General features: G+C 51.5%; 5 protein-coding genes across 5 annotated transcripts; 1 reads left to right on the top strand and 4 right to left on the bottom strand.

Moving 5' to 3' along the window:
* Window positions 1-884: 884 nt before the first annotated feature.
* Window positions 885-2,516, bottom strand: LRP88_12651 (Zn(II)2Cys6 transcription factor; the record flags this gene model as incomplete). Its single annotated transcript, XM_083249043.1, has 3 exons — window positions 885-1,019; window positions 1,110-1,521; window positions 1,609-2,516. 3 exons carry the CDS (start codon window positions 2,514-2,516, stop codon window positions 885-887), a joined length of 1,455 nt encoding a protein of 484 aa, XP_083095202.1.
* Window positions 2,517-2,932: 416 nt separating this feature from the next.
* LRP88_12650 (uncharacterized protein) lies at window positions 2,933-3,331 on the bottom strand (the record flags this gene model as incomplete). The annotated part of the gene is made up of 1 exon (XM_083249042.1): window positions 2,933-3,331. The coding sequence occupies one exon, from the start codon at window positions 3,329-3,331 to the stop codon at window positions 2,933-2,935; it is 399 nt and encodes a 132-aa protein (XP_083095201.1).
* Window positions 3,332-6,214: 2,883 nt separating this feature from the next.
* On the bottom strand, window positions 6,215-7,670 carry LRP88_12649 (uncharacterized protein; the record flags this gene model as incomplete). Its single annotated transcript, XM_083249041.1, has 5 exons — window positions 6,215-6,711; window positions 6,766-6,840; window positions 6,900-7,017; window positions 7,135-7,310; window positions 7,637-7,670. The coding sequence occupies 5 exons, from the start codon at window positions 7,668-7,670 to the stop codon at window positions 6,215-6,217; spliced, it is 900 nt and encodes a 299-aa protein (XP_083095200.1).
* A 642-nt stretch (window positions 7,671-8,312) lies between these two features.
* LRP88_12648 (uncharacterized protein) lies at window positions 8,313-9,464 on the bottom strand (the record flags this gene model as incomplete). Its single annotated transcript, XM_083249040.1, has 1 exon — window positions 8,313-9,464. One exon carries the CDS (start codon window positions 9,462-9,464, stop codon window positions 8,313-8,315), a length of 1,152 nt encoding a protein of 383 aa, XP_083095199.1.
* Window positions 9,465-12,376: 2,912 nt separating this feature from the next.
* LRP88_12647 (opsin family protein) lies at window positions 12,377-13,434 on the top strand (the record flags this gene model as incomplete). Its single annotated transcript, XM_083249039.1, has 3 exons — window positions 12,377-12,711; window positions 12,770-12,915; window positions 12,980-13,434. 3 exons carry the CDS (start codon window positions 12,377-12,379, stop codon window positions 13,432-13,434), a joined length of 936 nt encoding a protein of 311 aa, XP_083095198.1.
* Between the last annotated feature and the right edge of the window lie 282 nt (window positions 13,435-13,716).

Here is a 13,716-nt window from a genome sequence, read left to right as displayed (position 1 = left end):
CACCGGCGACCTCATCCTCAACCACTTTGGCGGGCCGGTAACCGAGGACCCCGCCGAGGACGTCGGCCCCAACGGCGGCGGCTAGTCCACGCAGCTGCACCTCCGCCGCGAGTTCCCTGACCTGGGCAAGGGGGGCTTCCGCACGCCCGCCGTGCACATCAAGCACAGCAAGGGCTATGCGCTGAGCGACTTCAAGTATAAGTCGCACGATATGATCAGGGGAAAGCCCTCTTTGCCTGGTCTGCCTAGCATGTTAGGCCGCGACGACGAGGTCGAGACGCTAGTGCTGCACCTACGGGATAGCTATAGCTCTATCGCGGCGGATCTATATTACTCTGTATTTCTGAAGCATAATGCTATTATATAGAGCGTAGGGATCACGAATAAGAGGAGCAGTGTGATTAGCGTTAAGAAGTGAGTGCGTTTCAGTATGGATTTTCCGTATAATGAGAATAAGATGCTATATTTGCAGGGGGACTATGACAGCAAGGTTGTGCTGCTGGAGAGGGTATAGATAGAGTCACGGGTATCACTGCTGGCTGCACTGGTTATGATTTTCTTTTTCTTTTTTTTTTTTTAATTACAAGCGTCGAAGAAAAGTAAAGACGGACTTTGGAAGGAATACTCATTATCCAAGTGATAGTCCAATACTTGTATCAACTTGTTCGCCCGATAGTCCTGCATCGTCCCAAGTTGGCGACGGTGTGCTCATGTCCAACATGCCTAATTCATCTCCAAACAGCCAGGTTAACGAGTCGACTGGCTCTTCAACCTGTGCTGATATATCCTCGACAACAGCAGTTGGGGTGGCTGTTTCTGTCTCCTGTGGCATTTCCAGCCGGAAGTCGATATGGGGGGTTGGGTCTGTGAGTCCCAGGACGCTTTCAGAGTATTTCAGCAGTGTAGGCAAGAGATGGGATTGACATCCCCGGATAGTAGATAGGGACTCTATGACTGCGCAGAGCAGGTCCCGAGGGCCGGTTTCGAAGGATGAGCAGCTCCAGCTCGGTAGCATGGCGCTATCCGCAAGACTGACGCCAACGTCAAAGAGTTTTTGTTCCTAGAATGTGTCACCTAGGTTAACTCAATATTGACGACCTCTCACTCACCATTCCAATTCCATGACAATCCTTTGATTTCGGGCCCACAGATCCCAGCGCCGATATGATAATCTTGCCCGCATCGATCGGCAGACTCGGCGGCAGCAGCACCCCAAAGTTGTACGCCGACGACAACGGCTTCTTCCCGACCGCGAGGCGCCACATGGACACCCTCAGCCATTGCTGCGTGATGAGCGTGTCGAAGCGCTGGCTCGGGATGACGCTCTGGTCGGCCTGGATGGTGCACAGCTTGTCGTTGATGGTGTGCACGAGCGACAGGTCCTCGAGCTGGTTGCCGTCGCTGGGGCTCTGCCACTCGTAGAGCGACCAGGGGAGGGACTCGAAGAGGCGGATGTGGTTGATGAAGTCGTTCATGACGACGGGGCAGTCTGAATCGACGGTCCGGGGCTTTGTGATGGAGCTGCGGAGCATGACTGAGCGGCGGTGTTGGAGGGCAAAGGTTCTGTTGGTCAGCTGTTGCACAAGCCTTGCATACCAGGGGCCTTACCGTTCTGTGACAAAGAGCAGCCAGAAGACGCGCCGCCTCTTTTCCCGTTCCATATCGGGTAGATCGTGGTACCCTGTCTCGCGGGTAATATCCAGCGACTGAGCAAGCGAGATGCTCTGGTTGAGGTAGAACCACGCATGCCGAGGATTGTTGAGGTTTCCGTAGCTTGCAAAGAGGAAAAAGGAAGCCAGCATGGAGTCGACGGTCGTGTCGTCTATGACGTTGTACTGGCGGAGCGACGTCTCGGCAAGGCGGATGAGCATCTCGCCCGTCAGCTGCGGCTCTAGCGGTATATCTACCTCTGGTCCTTCGCCAATTGGGGCATTATCTATCCCGAACTGCATCCTAGTGGCGGCGCAGAGCGCAAGAATGAGTGCGTATCGTGAGGGGGGCAGCTCTTCTAACCGGGCTGCGTCAGCGAGGAGCTCGTCGCCGTTGATAACGGGCATGATGGGGAATAGGACTTTGAGGAAGAGCTGGATGTGGGCGATGAGTGAGACGGATAGCAACCTGCTTTGACCCGGTCTCTCCGGCAGATGATTAATTAAAGGCAACGCCGTGTTGAAGGCGTCATGCTGAGTGATGACCTGTGCCGATGCTGGCGTAGGACCCTCCGGGCTGCGGCTGCTGCCCCCCCCGAACCAGAGCGGCGCCGCATCCCGGGTCATGGTCTGAAAGGAACTCTTGCCAAAATCGACCAGCCTCCGCCGTAGCTGCGACTGCCTGCGTCCCTGGCCCTCCTTGGGGCCCTTGCGGCGGATGCTGTACAGGTACTGGCACAGCAGGTCCCCGGCGTGGCAGTTCTTGCATGGCTGCCCGCGGTCGCATTTGACCTTGCGGAACCGGCAGCTGTCGCACGCCTGGCGAGGCTTCTCCCGGTTGCCGGCCATGTTGGGGTGGAGTTGCATGGGAATTGAGTTGGGAGTAATTGTCAATTGGGAGGAGATGAAGGCCGGCGGAGTACTGCGGCTCTACTGGGCGCCTGGTTCTCCGCAGAAGCGGCGAAATATCGATTGGATCACCTGCCCTCCCCAATGGGGACCCCCTCACTTTGCCTAGGTTGAGATCAGGTGATGTATCATGAGCCGACGGGTTAGACCCAACTTGCAAGTAGTACACACGCCTAAAAACGCCTCAATGTCGGCCCGACACAATGATTGCCCGGATAATCATACTATCTCATAAGTGCCCCTCGGCAACGAAACCAATCTAAACAGCTCAACCGCGCTACGAGAGCGCAGGGGTATGTATCATAGGTAATCCTCTAAGGATGGGTTTCCTACTCAAATTACAGCATCCCCTACATTGCACTGAGTGGGAGAAATTAAGGCAAGGGGGAGTACACCTTAGTCGATCGGCTTGTCACTGCCGTACTTGGCCTTCCAATCTTCATTGATTCCCCGGTAATCCTCAGGTCCATACGGATCCCAAATCTCGGACCAGAAGCCGCCTTGCGGTGAGGCTCCAGTCCAAGGTCACGCTGCAGCAGGTCAAGATACGGAACTGCGTCAAAGATGAAACTAGGGTTCCTGTTGCCCCAGTCGATAGGATAGCGCCATTTGCCGAAGCGGTTGTGTAGCACCGTCTCGTATCGCAGCTTCGACATCGACACCTCATCACCGACGGCGGCAGTAGGATCCTTTGCGAGTCGACCCAAGAAGTAGGCGCTGATCCAGAGGCCCTGGAGGTGGGCGGTGATGATGTTGCTGAAGTTGCTGACCATGCCGATGAAAGCGATGTCGCGAGTCCGAAGGAGGCGCTCAGACGGCGGCACTAGGAAATGATAGAGCATGTACGGAGTGAAAGACTTGCATGGTGTCACGTCGTCGCTACTGCTAATGCCTTTCTGGTCGGTCAGGGGAACGTAGTTCTTGTTCCAGACAGGCTGATGCTTGAGGCGTGGGAAGCGCTACATAATCTCGTGGTCAGCCTTCTTAATAAGCGGATGCTGATTCGCGGGAACGCCTAGGTTGGGTTGGCGGGCCCGCCAACCCGCCATTCTAGGAAAGATGACTAAGCCCCCTAATTCCTTCAGTATCAGTATCAGTATCTAATAACGAATTCAAATTCAATAACACAACTACAAATAAGACATAGCTACATAGCTAAATATAAAGATTACTGCTCCTCAATCTCCTTCTCACATGCCCTCCAGATCTCGCCTAGCCCTCGTCTGCTCGAAAAGGGCTACACTACTATCTCATCGGCTACCTAGGCGTCAAGACAATCATTCTCGAATTTATCCCAGTCAAGATAGGCCATCATCTCTTCTTTAGTCCATTCCCTAGAGCCTATTAGCGTTATACAGCGCTTAGTCATTTGCTTCCAGTCAAGGCACCAGTCGTAGTCGGCTTTGCTATATCATAAAGGCAGACCCATCGCCTTCCGATACTACTAGTTAGTCTTAATGCTGCCGCGAGGCTATGCCCTATACCAAGCATCTCTCGCCGCAACATATCTCTGATGGATAGCCCGGGGGTCATCATATCTTAGTGCCAGAGCCGCTACTACTGCCGGTGCCTCTATTATTGCCGGTGCCTCTGTTATTGCCGGCGCTGTTGTTGAAGGCGGCGCTATTACTACCGGAGAGGATAAGACTGCCTATGCCTGCCTCTGAGCAACCTGCTCTAAAAGCTCTTAATGCCGAAGAGGGCATGCGTGTGAAGACATTATATGGCCGATCTCATGGCATCTGCTGCATCTTAGTGGCGCCTTTTGCCTGCCTATAGCTTCAATAGCTTCAAATGAGCTTAGTAGCCTTCTTGTGCTAGATACTGGTTGACTAGACCTTGCTGCTCTTACCTCTACCATCTTGAGCGGCTCAAGCAATAAGGTCGGCTTCCCTAGCCGATCAAGATGCCAATGCTTATTGAAATAATGAAGTTAGAGAGATTGGCCTTGCTCTATGAAGGTCTAAATAGTATAAGCACATAGCAGCCCCTGAGTCCGAGTAAACACGCCTATATAAGCAGGCAGAGGCCCCTGAGCATCTAGAAGGCGCTTCCTTTATTCCTTAACCTTCCGCAAGGCATAGTAAGATACCCAGGCTTAAACACTACCATAGAGGCTTTTTGAGAGCTCAATTAGGGTGTGGATCTATTGCTTTGCTTAATTTGCGCGGAGCTTAGCAACCTAATAGACTAAAGCTCATTAGATAGAGCTCTAAGCCTCGAAGAGATCTAAGGTAGATCTCTTTAAATAGCCTTTAAGCATACTATGGATGCCTTCAACTTGGGATGTAACAACACTGCCAAAGTGAAGATGCTAATCGACCTAAGCTTTCACAAGCTTCTGCTTATAAGGGCTAAGCCAGGTTGACTTTAGGTATACTACCTCATTAATATAAGTAGGTAGATATTGCTCTTTAAGCTCTTGTACTCGTTATTCAAAGGTAGCTTGATCTAGTGAGTAGATGATTAAGTGCTAATGGCTAAAGAAGGCTTGCCACTTTTCCTCGCTATTATCTGCTAGATCTAGACCTAGCTTTGGAAGAACAAACTTCGGCCGGCAATTAGTAACAACAGCCTTATTAGCATACCAAAGGCAAAGCAGAGAGATTGAATCCGGAAAGCAGATATCAACGGCATTCATGCATGCCTCTGCACAGTCAGTTAGAATAACTAAAGGAGGTTGAATCTAACTGATCTCATAGAGGGATTTAAGCCGCTCAAGAGCCCACAGATAGTCATCTATAGTTTCCCCCCTTAGGAAAGCAAAGGCAATACAGAAAGATCAATTAGATCCATCAATGCCAATAATATCTAGCAGTGGCATACCAAATCTATTAGTCTTGTATATACAATCTAATAGTAGTAGCTCTAGATATATCTGCAGATAGGCAAGTGAGTCAGGGTAGGCAAAAAGAACCGCTTCAACGCGATTATGCTCATCAACCTGAAATCAGCTCCAGAAGCCTTACTAGTCTAGTTGATTAATAAGTGCTTACATGGAGGATCCGCCCTTACAGGCATCTCGGCGGCTCTATAAGATCTGATTTGAAATATCCTTCTGCGTTGCAAGCGTAGATATATTCTGCCATAGATAGGTGTTGATCTCCTTAGGAGCGATTCCAGCAGCATCAAGCTGACTGATCTGGCCTTGTTGATCTGCTATAAGCCGCCGGCGGATTGGATGAGCAGTTGGATGACTGCTTGGCTCGTGGTTATGTACAGCAAAGCGCTTATCGCGCCGATGGCGCAAGGCCCAGCCGCCCTCATCCTTTAGCTGCTTTCCAAGGATTAAAAATAGGCAACCAGTGCATCTGGAAGTTATCTGCCGTATGCGCTGCCTTGAGGGGCTAAGAGGCGCCCCTCTGCGGTCACAGGCGTATATAACAACACGCAGTCCTGATTTTTCCACTATTGACTTTCCGTTTATAAAGGCATAACCGCGAGTAAAGGCCCAATCGTTGATAGCTTGAAATAGAGCATCTCGAGAAGGAAAGGTAGCCTCAGGAGGCATACAGTCAGGTGGAAATTGCCCCATCTTTGATTAGAAGGCATAGATAGAATTAAACGTGTAACGGCCAGCAGCATTTGTTGCCTTCTGCGATGAAAAGGGGGCTTAGTCATCTTTCCTAGAATGGCGGGTTGGCGGGCCCGCCAACCTAGGCGTTCCCCTGATTCGCGAGGTCCTCTTCTGGCGCTCCCTCTGTTGGTGCATGTGGGAGACCAAGCTCCTTCTCGATTCCTTCAGGTAGAAACTTCATAGGCGGTATATGTTTCCAGCCGGTATTAGCAAGAAGAGCATCTGATTCAAACTCGGTGCCATCTGATAGGTGGACCTTTCCTGGGCTAAGGTGGTCAATCTCGCCAATGTGGATGTTAACCATATCACCCTTGACGAGCTCGAGGAAGTCAGTATCATAGTTAAGGATGCTAAAGCTGGTACCCGTAAACATAGCCTCAATCCAAGGCTTCAGCTTGGCCGTGTTCGGGTGCGAGTCGTACTTATTGAGGGCCATGACATCGCCGTCGAGGATGCTCCAGAAGCCGTTGACAATTGCTTGGCCCACGGCAGTGCTGTGTAAAAAGCTGCGAATACCTCTGTAGCCGTCAACCCCACCCCATATACAAGGGCTGAACCAAGTGAGGAACCGAATGTCTGCTCAGTCCTGTCAGAAGCTGGAGCGGGGAGGGGAGACTGAGCAGCACATACTCGCCAGCTTCTCAAGCCATTTCTTGAGCGGCGTCACATACGCCGGTGCCATCCAACAGGGACCATGTCCAGATGCTAGTTTCTCGCGTCAGTTTCGTCGAGTAATCAAGCGCAACGCCAGGACAAAAACATACACCGGATTACCCAGTTAACCTTAACACCGGCCATGATATACGCATAGACTGCATCCCAGGCGAACTTTGTCCCGCCAAACACTGTCACGGACTTGCCCGCTTGTATCGTGTCCTTGTTCTATAAAAAATACTTGCCGTGGAATATCTTGCCGCCAAACACCTCTTGGCCATCAAAGTGCGGGAGGAAAGCCTCGGAAGTCAGGCCGGTCGCGATAATGAGCCGGCGCGCGCAGACTTTGGTTTCCTCTTTCTTAGAGCTGGCGACTGTCAACACCCATCCACCCTCGGCCGTGTCCTGATGCTCAGCCACAAGTACTTTTGTCTTAACGCGGATCAAGTCGTTGATCCCGAACTTGGCTGCGTAGGCCTTGAGATAGGCGTTGATGACCCCGCCGGGATGTGCTCGCCCGGCTTGATGTTGAACGTGGCGCTGTCCATGGGAAAGTCGGGGTATTCGTAGGTTCCCAGGAGGTTGTTGCTCTTGAGGCCTGGGTACAGGCGATGGTCTGCCCACGTGCCACCGAGCGTGGCTTCTGATTTGAAGACCGCCAGAGAGTCCTCTGGGCAAGTGCAGTGATACTGCTTTGCGACGGCTAAGCCGTACCATCCTAACAAAGAGGTCCAAATTAACATCCCATGCTATACTCCGTAGGAGCCACTCAATTCGCCCTATCCAGCTACCTAGACGTGAAGGATACTAGGCCAGTGGCATGAGGATCAGCATTGGCGTTACTCACCCGCGCCAACGACAACGCAGTCGAACTTGTCCATTGTATGTCACTTTTGGTCGTCAAGATGCGTGCATGGGTCCAATTCTTAGGGATGACTTGGTACCAGGGTTGTGATGGCCAGGTTCAAATGCTAGGACTTTATGTCAGTTGCAGGCGGGAAGGTTGGACACACAGCAGCTGTTGACAGGGCCACGACGTGGCCTTCCTAATTGGGCCTAGTCCGCCCGACGAGCCGGAGATCACCCGGCCGGCCATTGAAGGCACGTGACCACCTTCAGAGCTATTGTACAGGGCCCAATCCAACAGAAGCTTATACAGTGGTTGTTTTATAGTATAGTCGTAAGCTTCCGTGGCGATGGATGAAGCCGGAATCAAATTCAGCCCCAGAACAGGCCTTGGCTACAGGGGGTTGCTGACACATCCCACCGAGGAACAGATGGAGGTTGGGGACCTTCATCCTCGGCTGACTTGACGTATAACCACTCAGGCAAGAAATGATAAGGAGAGCAGAAGAACAGATGGAAGCGATTAAACATAATCAATGTATTTTAATGAATAATACTTAAGAACTTGACCATAGGATGAAATCAAGAAGGGAGGAGCCAAGTGATTCTAACTGCAAGGTTGCACTGCAGTCTAGAGGATGTCTAAGTTAGGAGTATGCAGGCGTCATCACAACAACCTAAAGTCCCCCAAAGGTAGCATATGCAATGCTAGTCGATGACCGAGCACCTAGCTCATAAAACATGTGTGTCGTGCCATTCTCTGTAACAAAGTAAGGAGCAGCAACACGCTCGCTGGCCTCAAAGAGCACGACAGCCTCGGTTCCCACATCCCGCAGGGTTTTATCAATAGTTCGGGCGTAGATCTTGCCAGGCTCCCTGTGATAGACGACGTAGCGCTGGCCGTCCCAGTCCCAGAGGTTGCCACCAGAGACGTTAGCGCCGGGCTCGCTGACAACATAGTCATCAGCGACCGTCCAGTCTTCTCCGTTGAAGGACTCAGCGAGCCTGATCTTTCGGATGTTGTTGGGCTCGTTGACCATGTAGAACATCGCCCAGATATATTCAGATTCGGGGTCGGGGTGGCGGAAGACGCGAGCGTAACTCGACTCAGTAGTGGTAACAGGCGCGTCAGAGTTGCTAACCGCAATACCGCCGTAATCGAAGTTGATGCCATCTTCTGATGTAACCCAGCGGGTGACGCTGTTGGCGCCATGAAAGTACATGTACATCTTTTGCTCTTCCTCGTTCCAGACTGCGTCGGCGCTGGAGACATGCCCAGGCCGCGGGTTACCCAGCGCAGGCCAGTCCCTAGAGATAACCGGGTTGCTCTGGTACTCGATCCATGGCCCGTTGAGATTATCGGAGTATACGAATGAGATACCGCCGGGGTTGTCGTGCGGCGCGTAGTATAAGTACCATTTTGCGAGAGCGGCCTCTCCGAAGTAGAGGCTGGCATCGAAGACGCTGGGGAAGATGAACTCGTTGTTGGGATTGTACTTGAGATTTGCCTTGTTGAACGCCGGTCCTTCATTCTCGAACCTTGGCAAGACACCCGGCGAGGATGTGGGCTCAGCAGTTGTCGTGGAACCGGTAGTGGAGATGGTAAGGAAAGTATCCTTCAGGTCGGAATAGGAGCTAGTCGTCGAGACGGTAACGGATGTCTCAAACACATCAGGATAGACATCCGATGTGGAGGAGGAGGCGGCCTCGGCCGCGGTCTTGCTGGGTGCGGTCCAAGTAGTCGATCGAGAGGTGAGTCTGCAGGTGCTGGCCTGAACCCCGGCGAGGATTGCCAAGACCGCCACCAGGCTCATAGTGTTGGAGATCATTGTGCATAAACGGGTGGAATGCCGTGAGGTTTACTGAGTGACTGGACAAAAGGCCAAAGCCTTGAGAACGAGATCAACGAAAGCTGGGAAAAGGAGAGGAAACGCGCTGCCCCTTCCAAAACCGTTGGCAAGGCTCCGTGTTTATATACTGAGTAGATCCATCTTTCTCCTGGTTTGCTTCTAACTTTACTGTTGTGTGGTTCCGTTTGTTGTTGAGGAGCCCGCTGGTTTGTGTTTCGATGGCCTCTGGTTGCCGAGTTAACTTTGAGTGTTGATTGTTGGCATGCATTGCTAAGCGGCCGGTGCTACCCACACGCAAACCTTGCTACCTCGAAAAAAGCAGTACGTCCATGCGCTCCCAAGTTGCTTGTCTTCGGCGGTGCCTGTCAAAGCGGGCGTCGAAGCCGTGTGCTAGTGCAGCCCAAGCATATCAGATTGGCTGAGTATGAGCCTATCTCGCGATTGAGATTGGAAGGCAATGTATGTCCCTGGCAAACGTCATTATGTTATTGGCACTGCATTGATCTGTATGTAGGTGATGAGAATAGGAAGTTGATGACGAGAGTTCTACGGTATTGTTGAGTCTGAGCGGATATTAGCTCAGGGGAAATTATGGGGCGGGGAAGATCTTTCCTGTCTTTTGTAGGAGTATCAAGGCGGGTTTCCGTACGAGCTAAAATGTAACCGAGCTCGGGGCCAAATCTAGGTTTCAGTGCCTGGCTAGTACGCATTAAGGCTTAGGCTATCTGTGTGTAGTTGAGATAAGGTTTGGACGTTTGAGCGCGGCGCCTTCTGGCAACGCTATGAAACTCGTCTCACCTAGGGCAAAAGCGCCATTTCTAAAAAATAAGGGCTGTATATTCTCCCTCTAATTGCGCCTCTGGCGCGAAAGTTTGTAACATTTGTCTTGTTGCAAAACAGATATGGTTGGGCATGATTCTACTTGGGAAAGAGGAGACAAAAGTTCTCGATCCTTCAATTCTTAGACGTGACGCGTAACGGCTTTAACGCACGATGGAATAAAATCCCACTTTGCCAAGGCATTGTTGGGACTACTTAGTACCAGGGAAAGAAAACGAGAGAAGCATTTGGCCAGACCGCGACTCCTGCCGAGTCTCGGGCATTTTCTCCTCTGCGACTGTTGGCAGTTTGTATGTACGCCGAGTGCTCTAATTTCCACATTCACAGATGCAAATCTCCTCTATCAGCCAGTGAGAGGGACCGACCATCGATTATGTAGTATCGCGCGGGAAATGATTATCAGTTATCCTAGATCAGGCTCGAAACTAGCCACGGACAACGCTTGGGTAAATCCCGGGGACGTCTTCTTTCAACCATCTATCCCCTTCTCCCCTCACGATTGTCGCAATACGATGATGTCTTTACCTGAAATGCTTCACAGTGGCACCAGCATCCACGAAGCAGAAACATCCCTTCCCGGCAGAGTTGCTATCGATTGGTCCGTCAGTGGTGAGAGTGTGGATGGCATTCAGAGGGGTGCCACGCTGAGCGTTGAGCGGCGTCAACGTCTTCAGGGGCTTCGGCTCTATGATTGTGCGTGTCCCACACTCAAACAAGCATCCCTCCTCTCCCACGTAGCAGCGCTTGGGCTCGAAGCAAAATAAGAATGACGGACTTCGCGGTTCAAATTGTTAACATCGGATCAACGCACCCTGTCCTGAAAGTGATAGCCACTGAGTTTCGCCAGAATCGTGCAACCTAACCCCATCAAGCTCCCAACCGGTTTGTCAGCGCTTTTCTGGTTTGTACTACTACCGTTGCTTGCGTCAGCACCTAGCCTGCCGCAGGCCGAACATCAGGCGACGGGAAGCGTGTTCAATTGCCGTTTGTTGCGCCAGCATGATCAACTAACAACACCCACAGCTTACCTGTGACGATCGTGGTATTCCCAAGGTATAAACCGGTCGTGCTGGGTTTATGTTGGCAGAGGATTAGGTTGCATACTCTGAGGTAGAGGGTATAAGTCGCGTCTGGTAATGTGCTCAAGGTATTGAGTGTAGTTAAGGTATATTGAGAGCTGAGGTAGCTAGTATGTAAGAAAGTGTAAGTAAATATGCTCTATATACTTGAGGTGGCTTATGTTTATGAGTCAGGACTCACCGTGAGTCGTGAGCCGTATCGTGAGTTGTGGGTAGTGGCTTATTGTACGTGCTTCCATGTCTCGTGAGCCATTTGCTCATTGGAGGGTTTTGGTGGAGGCGCATGTGACCGTAGCGGTTGTCATGACTGGTGCCGTGATAGAAAGCAAGGACAAAACTCCGCACCCAAGGTGTGTTATCAAGCCTAAAGGCCGCCTTGCCATATACCTCTTGTGAAGATAAGGAGGTCTCGGGGATTTGACGAGATCCGGGCCGTGGTTTGAGCAACACGTAACTCGATACGAGATGTGTTAATACTTTTTTCTTCTAAATCACATCTATAGCGCCTGACACCACATTTCATATTTTGTGCCAGCGACCATGGTAGAACCAAACAGCTACAATATCATTAATCAGACCAAAATCACCTCCACTTGCCACCGAAGCTGCCCATCTCCCCACACTTGAGCCACATCACATGCGCCATGTTTGCTGTAGACTTTAGGTTGATAAGTTTCCGGCCTTGCCGGCATTGCCGTTCCAGGATATTCAGACAATGGATGCCCTTGAGACCGCAAATAGGCCTTGCTTCGGTAGTGCTTGTGCACAAGACGTGATTGTGACAGCATAGTTGCCATGTGTCTGGAGATCTGTCTTGCAAATGTTACGTCCATCTCGACCCGAAAAGCTGCTAGTAAACTGACCTTAGCTGGGCATAAAGGCGGCTCTCTCCTCTGGTGTCCTCTCTACCAAACTCTTCCCATTTCCACAGGTGTCGAAATTTTATCAGCTCTTCTTGCAACTCTCAAAACCATGCCCGGTAACGAAGCATTGAGGGTGAACCCTTTCGTGGTCAATGACCGCACTGTGGACATTCACATCACCACCCATGGTTCTGATTGGTATTATGCTGTGATGTCCGTGATGGGTGTCACTATGCTTGTAATCCTCGGCACTAGTTTCCTCAAGCCCGCTAGTAGTCGGATCTTTCACTACATTCTTGCAGCAGTCGCCTTTGTTGCCATGATCGAGCACTACAGCATGGCGTCCAACTTGGGCTGGGTGCCCATCGACGTCGAATGGCAACGCTCTAGCCACCTGGTGGCTGGGGTGAATCGGCAGATTTGGTGGGTAAGGTACTGCGGGTGGTAAGTCTTGCTCGAAGCGCCAGTGGATTTTGTAAGGATACGCCTAAGACGCGAACAGGTTCTTGATCTGGCCACTCATCTCCCTGGCCATCCTTCTCACGACCGCAGCCCCTTGTGTGCAGATCCTCTGGACGTGTTTTCTGAGCTCTGCCATGGCTGTTATGGCGGTGGTGGGTGCCGTGGTCCGCTCCGATTACAAGTGGGGTAAGCAAGTGCCACGTCCATCCATGCGATACTGAAAAGGAAGAGCTTACCATCCAGTTCACAGGCTATTACGGATTCTGGATCTGGGCTTGGCTCATTATCGGGTATCACCTTGTCTGGGTTCCCCGCCGATTCGCCCAGGTTCTCGGCGAAGATGTCAAGCTTGTGCACGGCGTCACAGCCCTATGGGTCTGGTTTCTCTGGATGTTGTACCCAGTATGTTGGGGCATAAGCGAGGGCGGCAATGCAATATCCCCAGACTCCGAGTTCATCTTCTACGGCATACTCGACTGCTGCCTGATCCCCATCACAAGCGCCTTCTTCTTAACCTACCAGTGGAAGATTGACCCTGCGCGTTTGGGGCTCTACATGCGCACTTACGACGATCCGATTCCTTCCAGCAGAAGAGCACCCGCTAAGGAAAAGACTGGAGCGACGAACGGCAACGACGTCGCTGCAACTGGAGCCAGTGGGGAGGTTGAGCCAGAGAACGTCCCTCCAGCCCCGGCTAATGTTTGAAAAAGCACTGGGGAGTTTAGTTTCCGCAGTTCTTGTGAGATCAGAGAGAAGGGGTAGGGAAATTGGCTGGAAACATGATGCCCCTCCCGGGTTGTGATCGATGGGTCCCTCCCAAGGAGCCATCGCGCATTATCGGCACTTCATAGTAACAATTTGATTCTACCGACTTCTCTGGATGTAAATGTGAGCTTGTTGAACTTGAACTGAGTGAGCAAGGAAGTCTACACATCAGATGTGGACGATGGCTTCAGGGTGACTCGGGTGATAATCTACCGTCCGTGA

The sequence above is a fragment of the Fusarium phalaenopsidis genome, assembly GCF_050370095.1.
Source record: "Fusarium phalaenopsidis strain FUZ10S chromosome Unknown contig_32322, whole genome shotgun sequence".
Classification (NCBI taxonomy): Eukaryota; Fungi; Ascomycota; class Sordariomycetes; order Hypocreales; family Nectriaceae; genus Fusarium; species Fusarium phalaenopsidis.
Note: the sequence above shows the minus strand (reverse complement) of the source record. Positions and strands in the feature narration are given on the sequence as shown.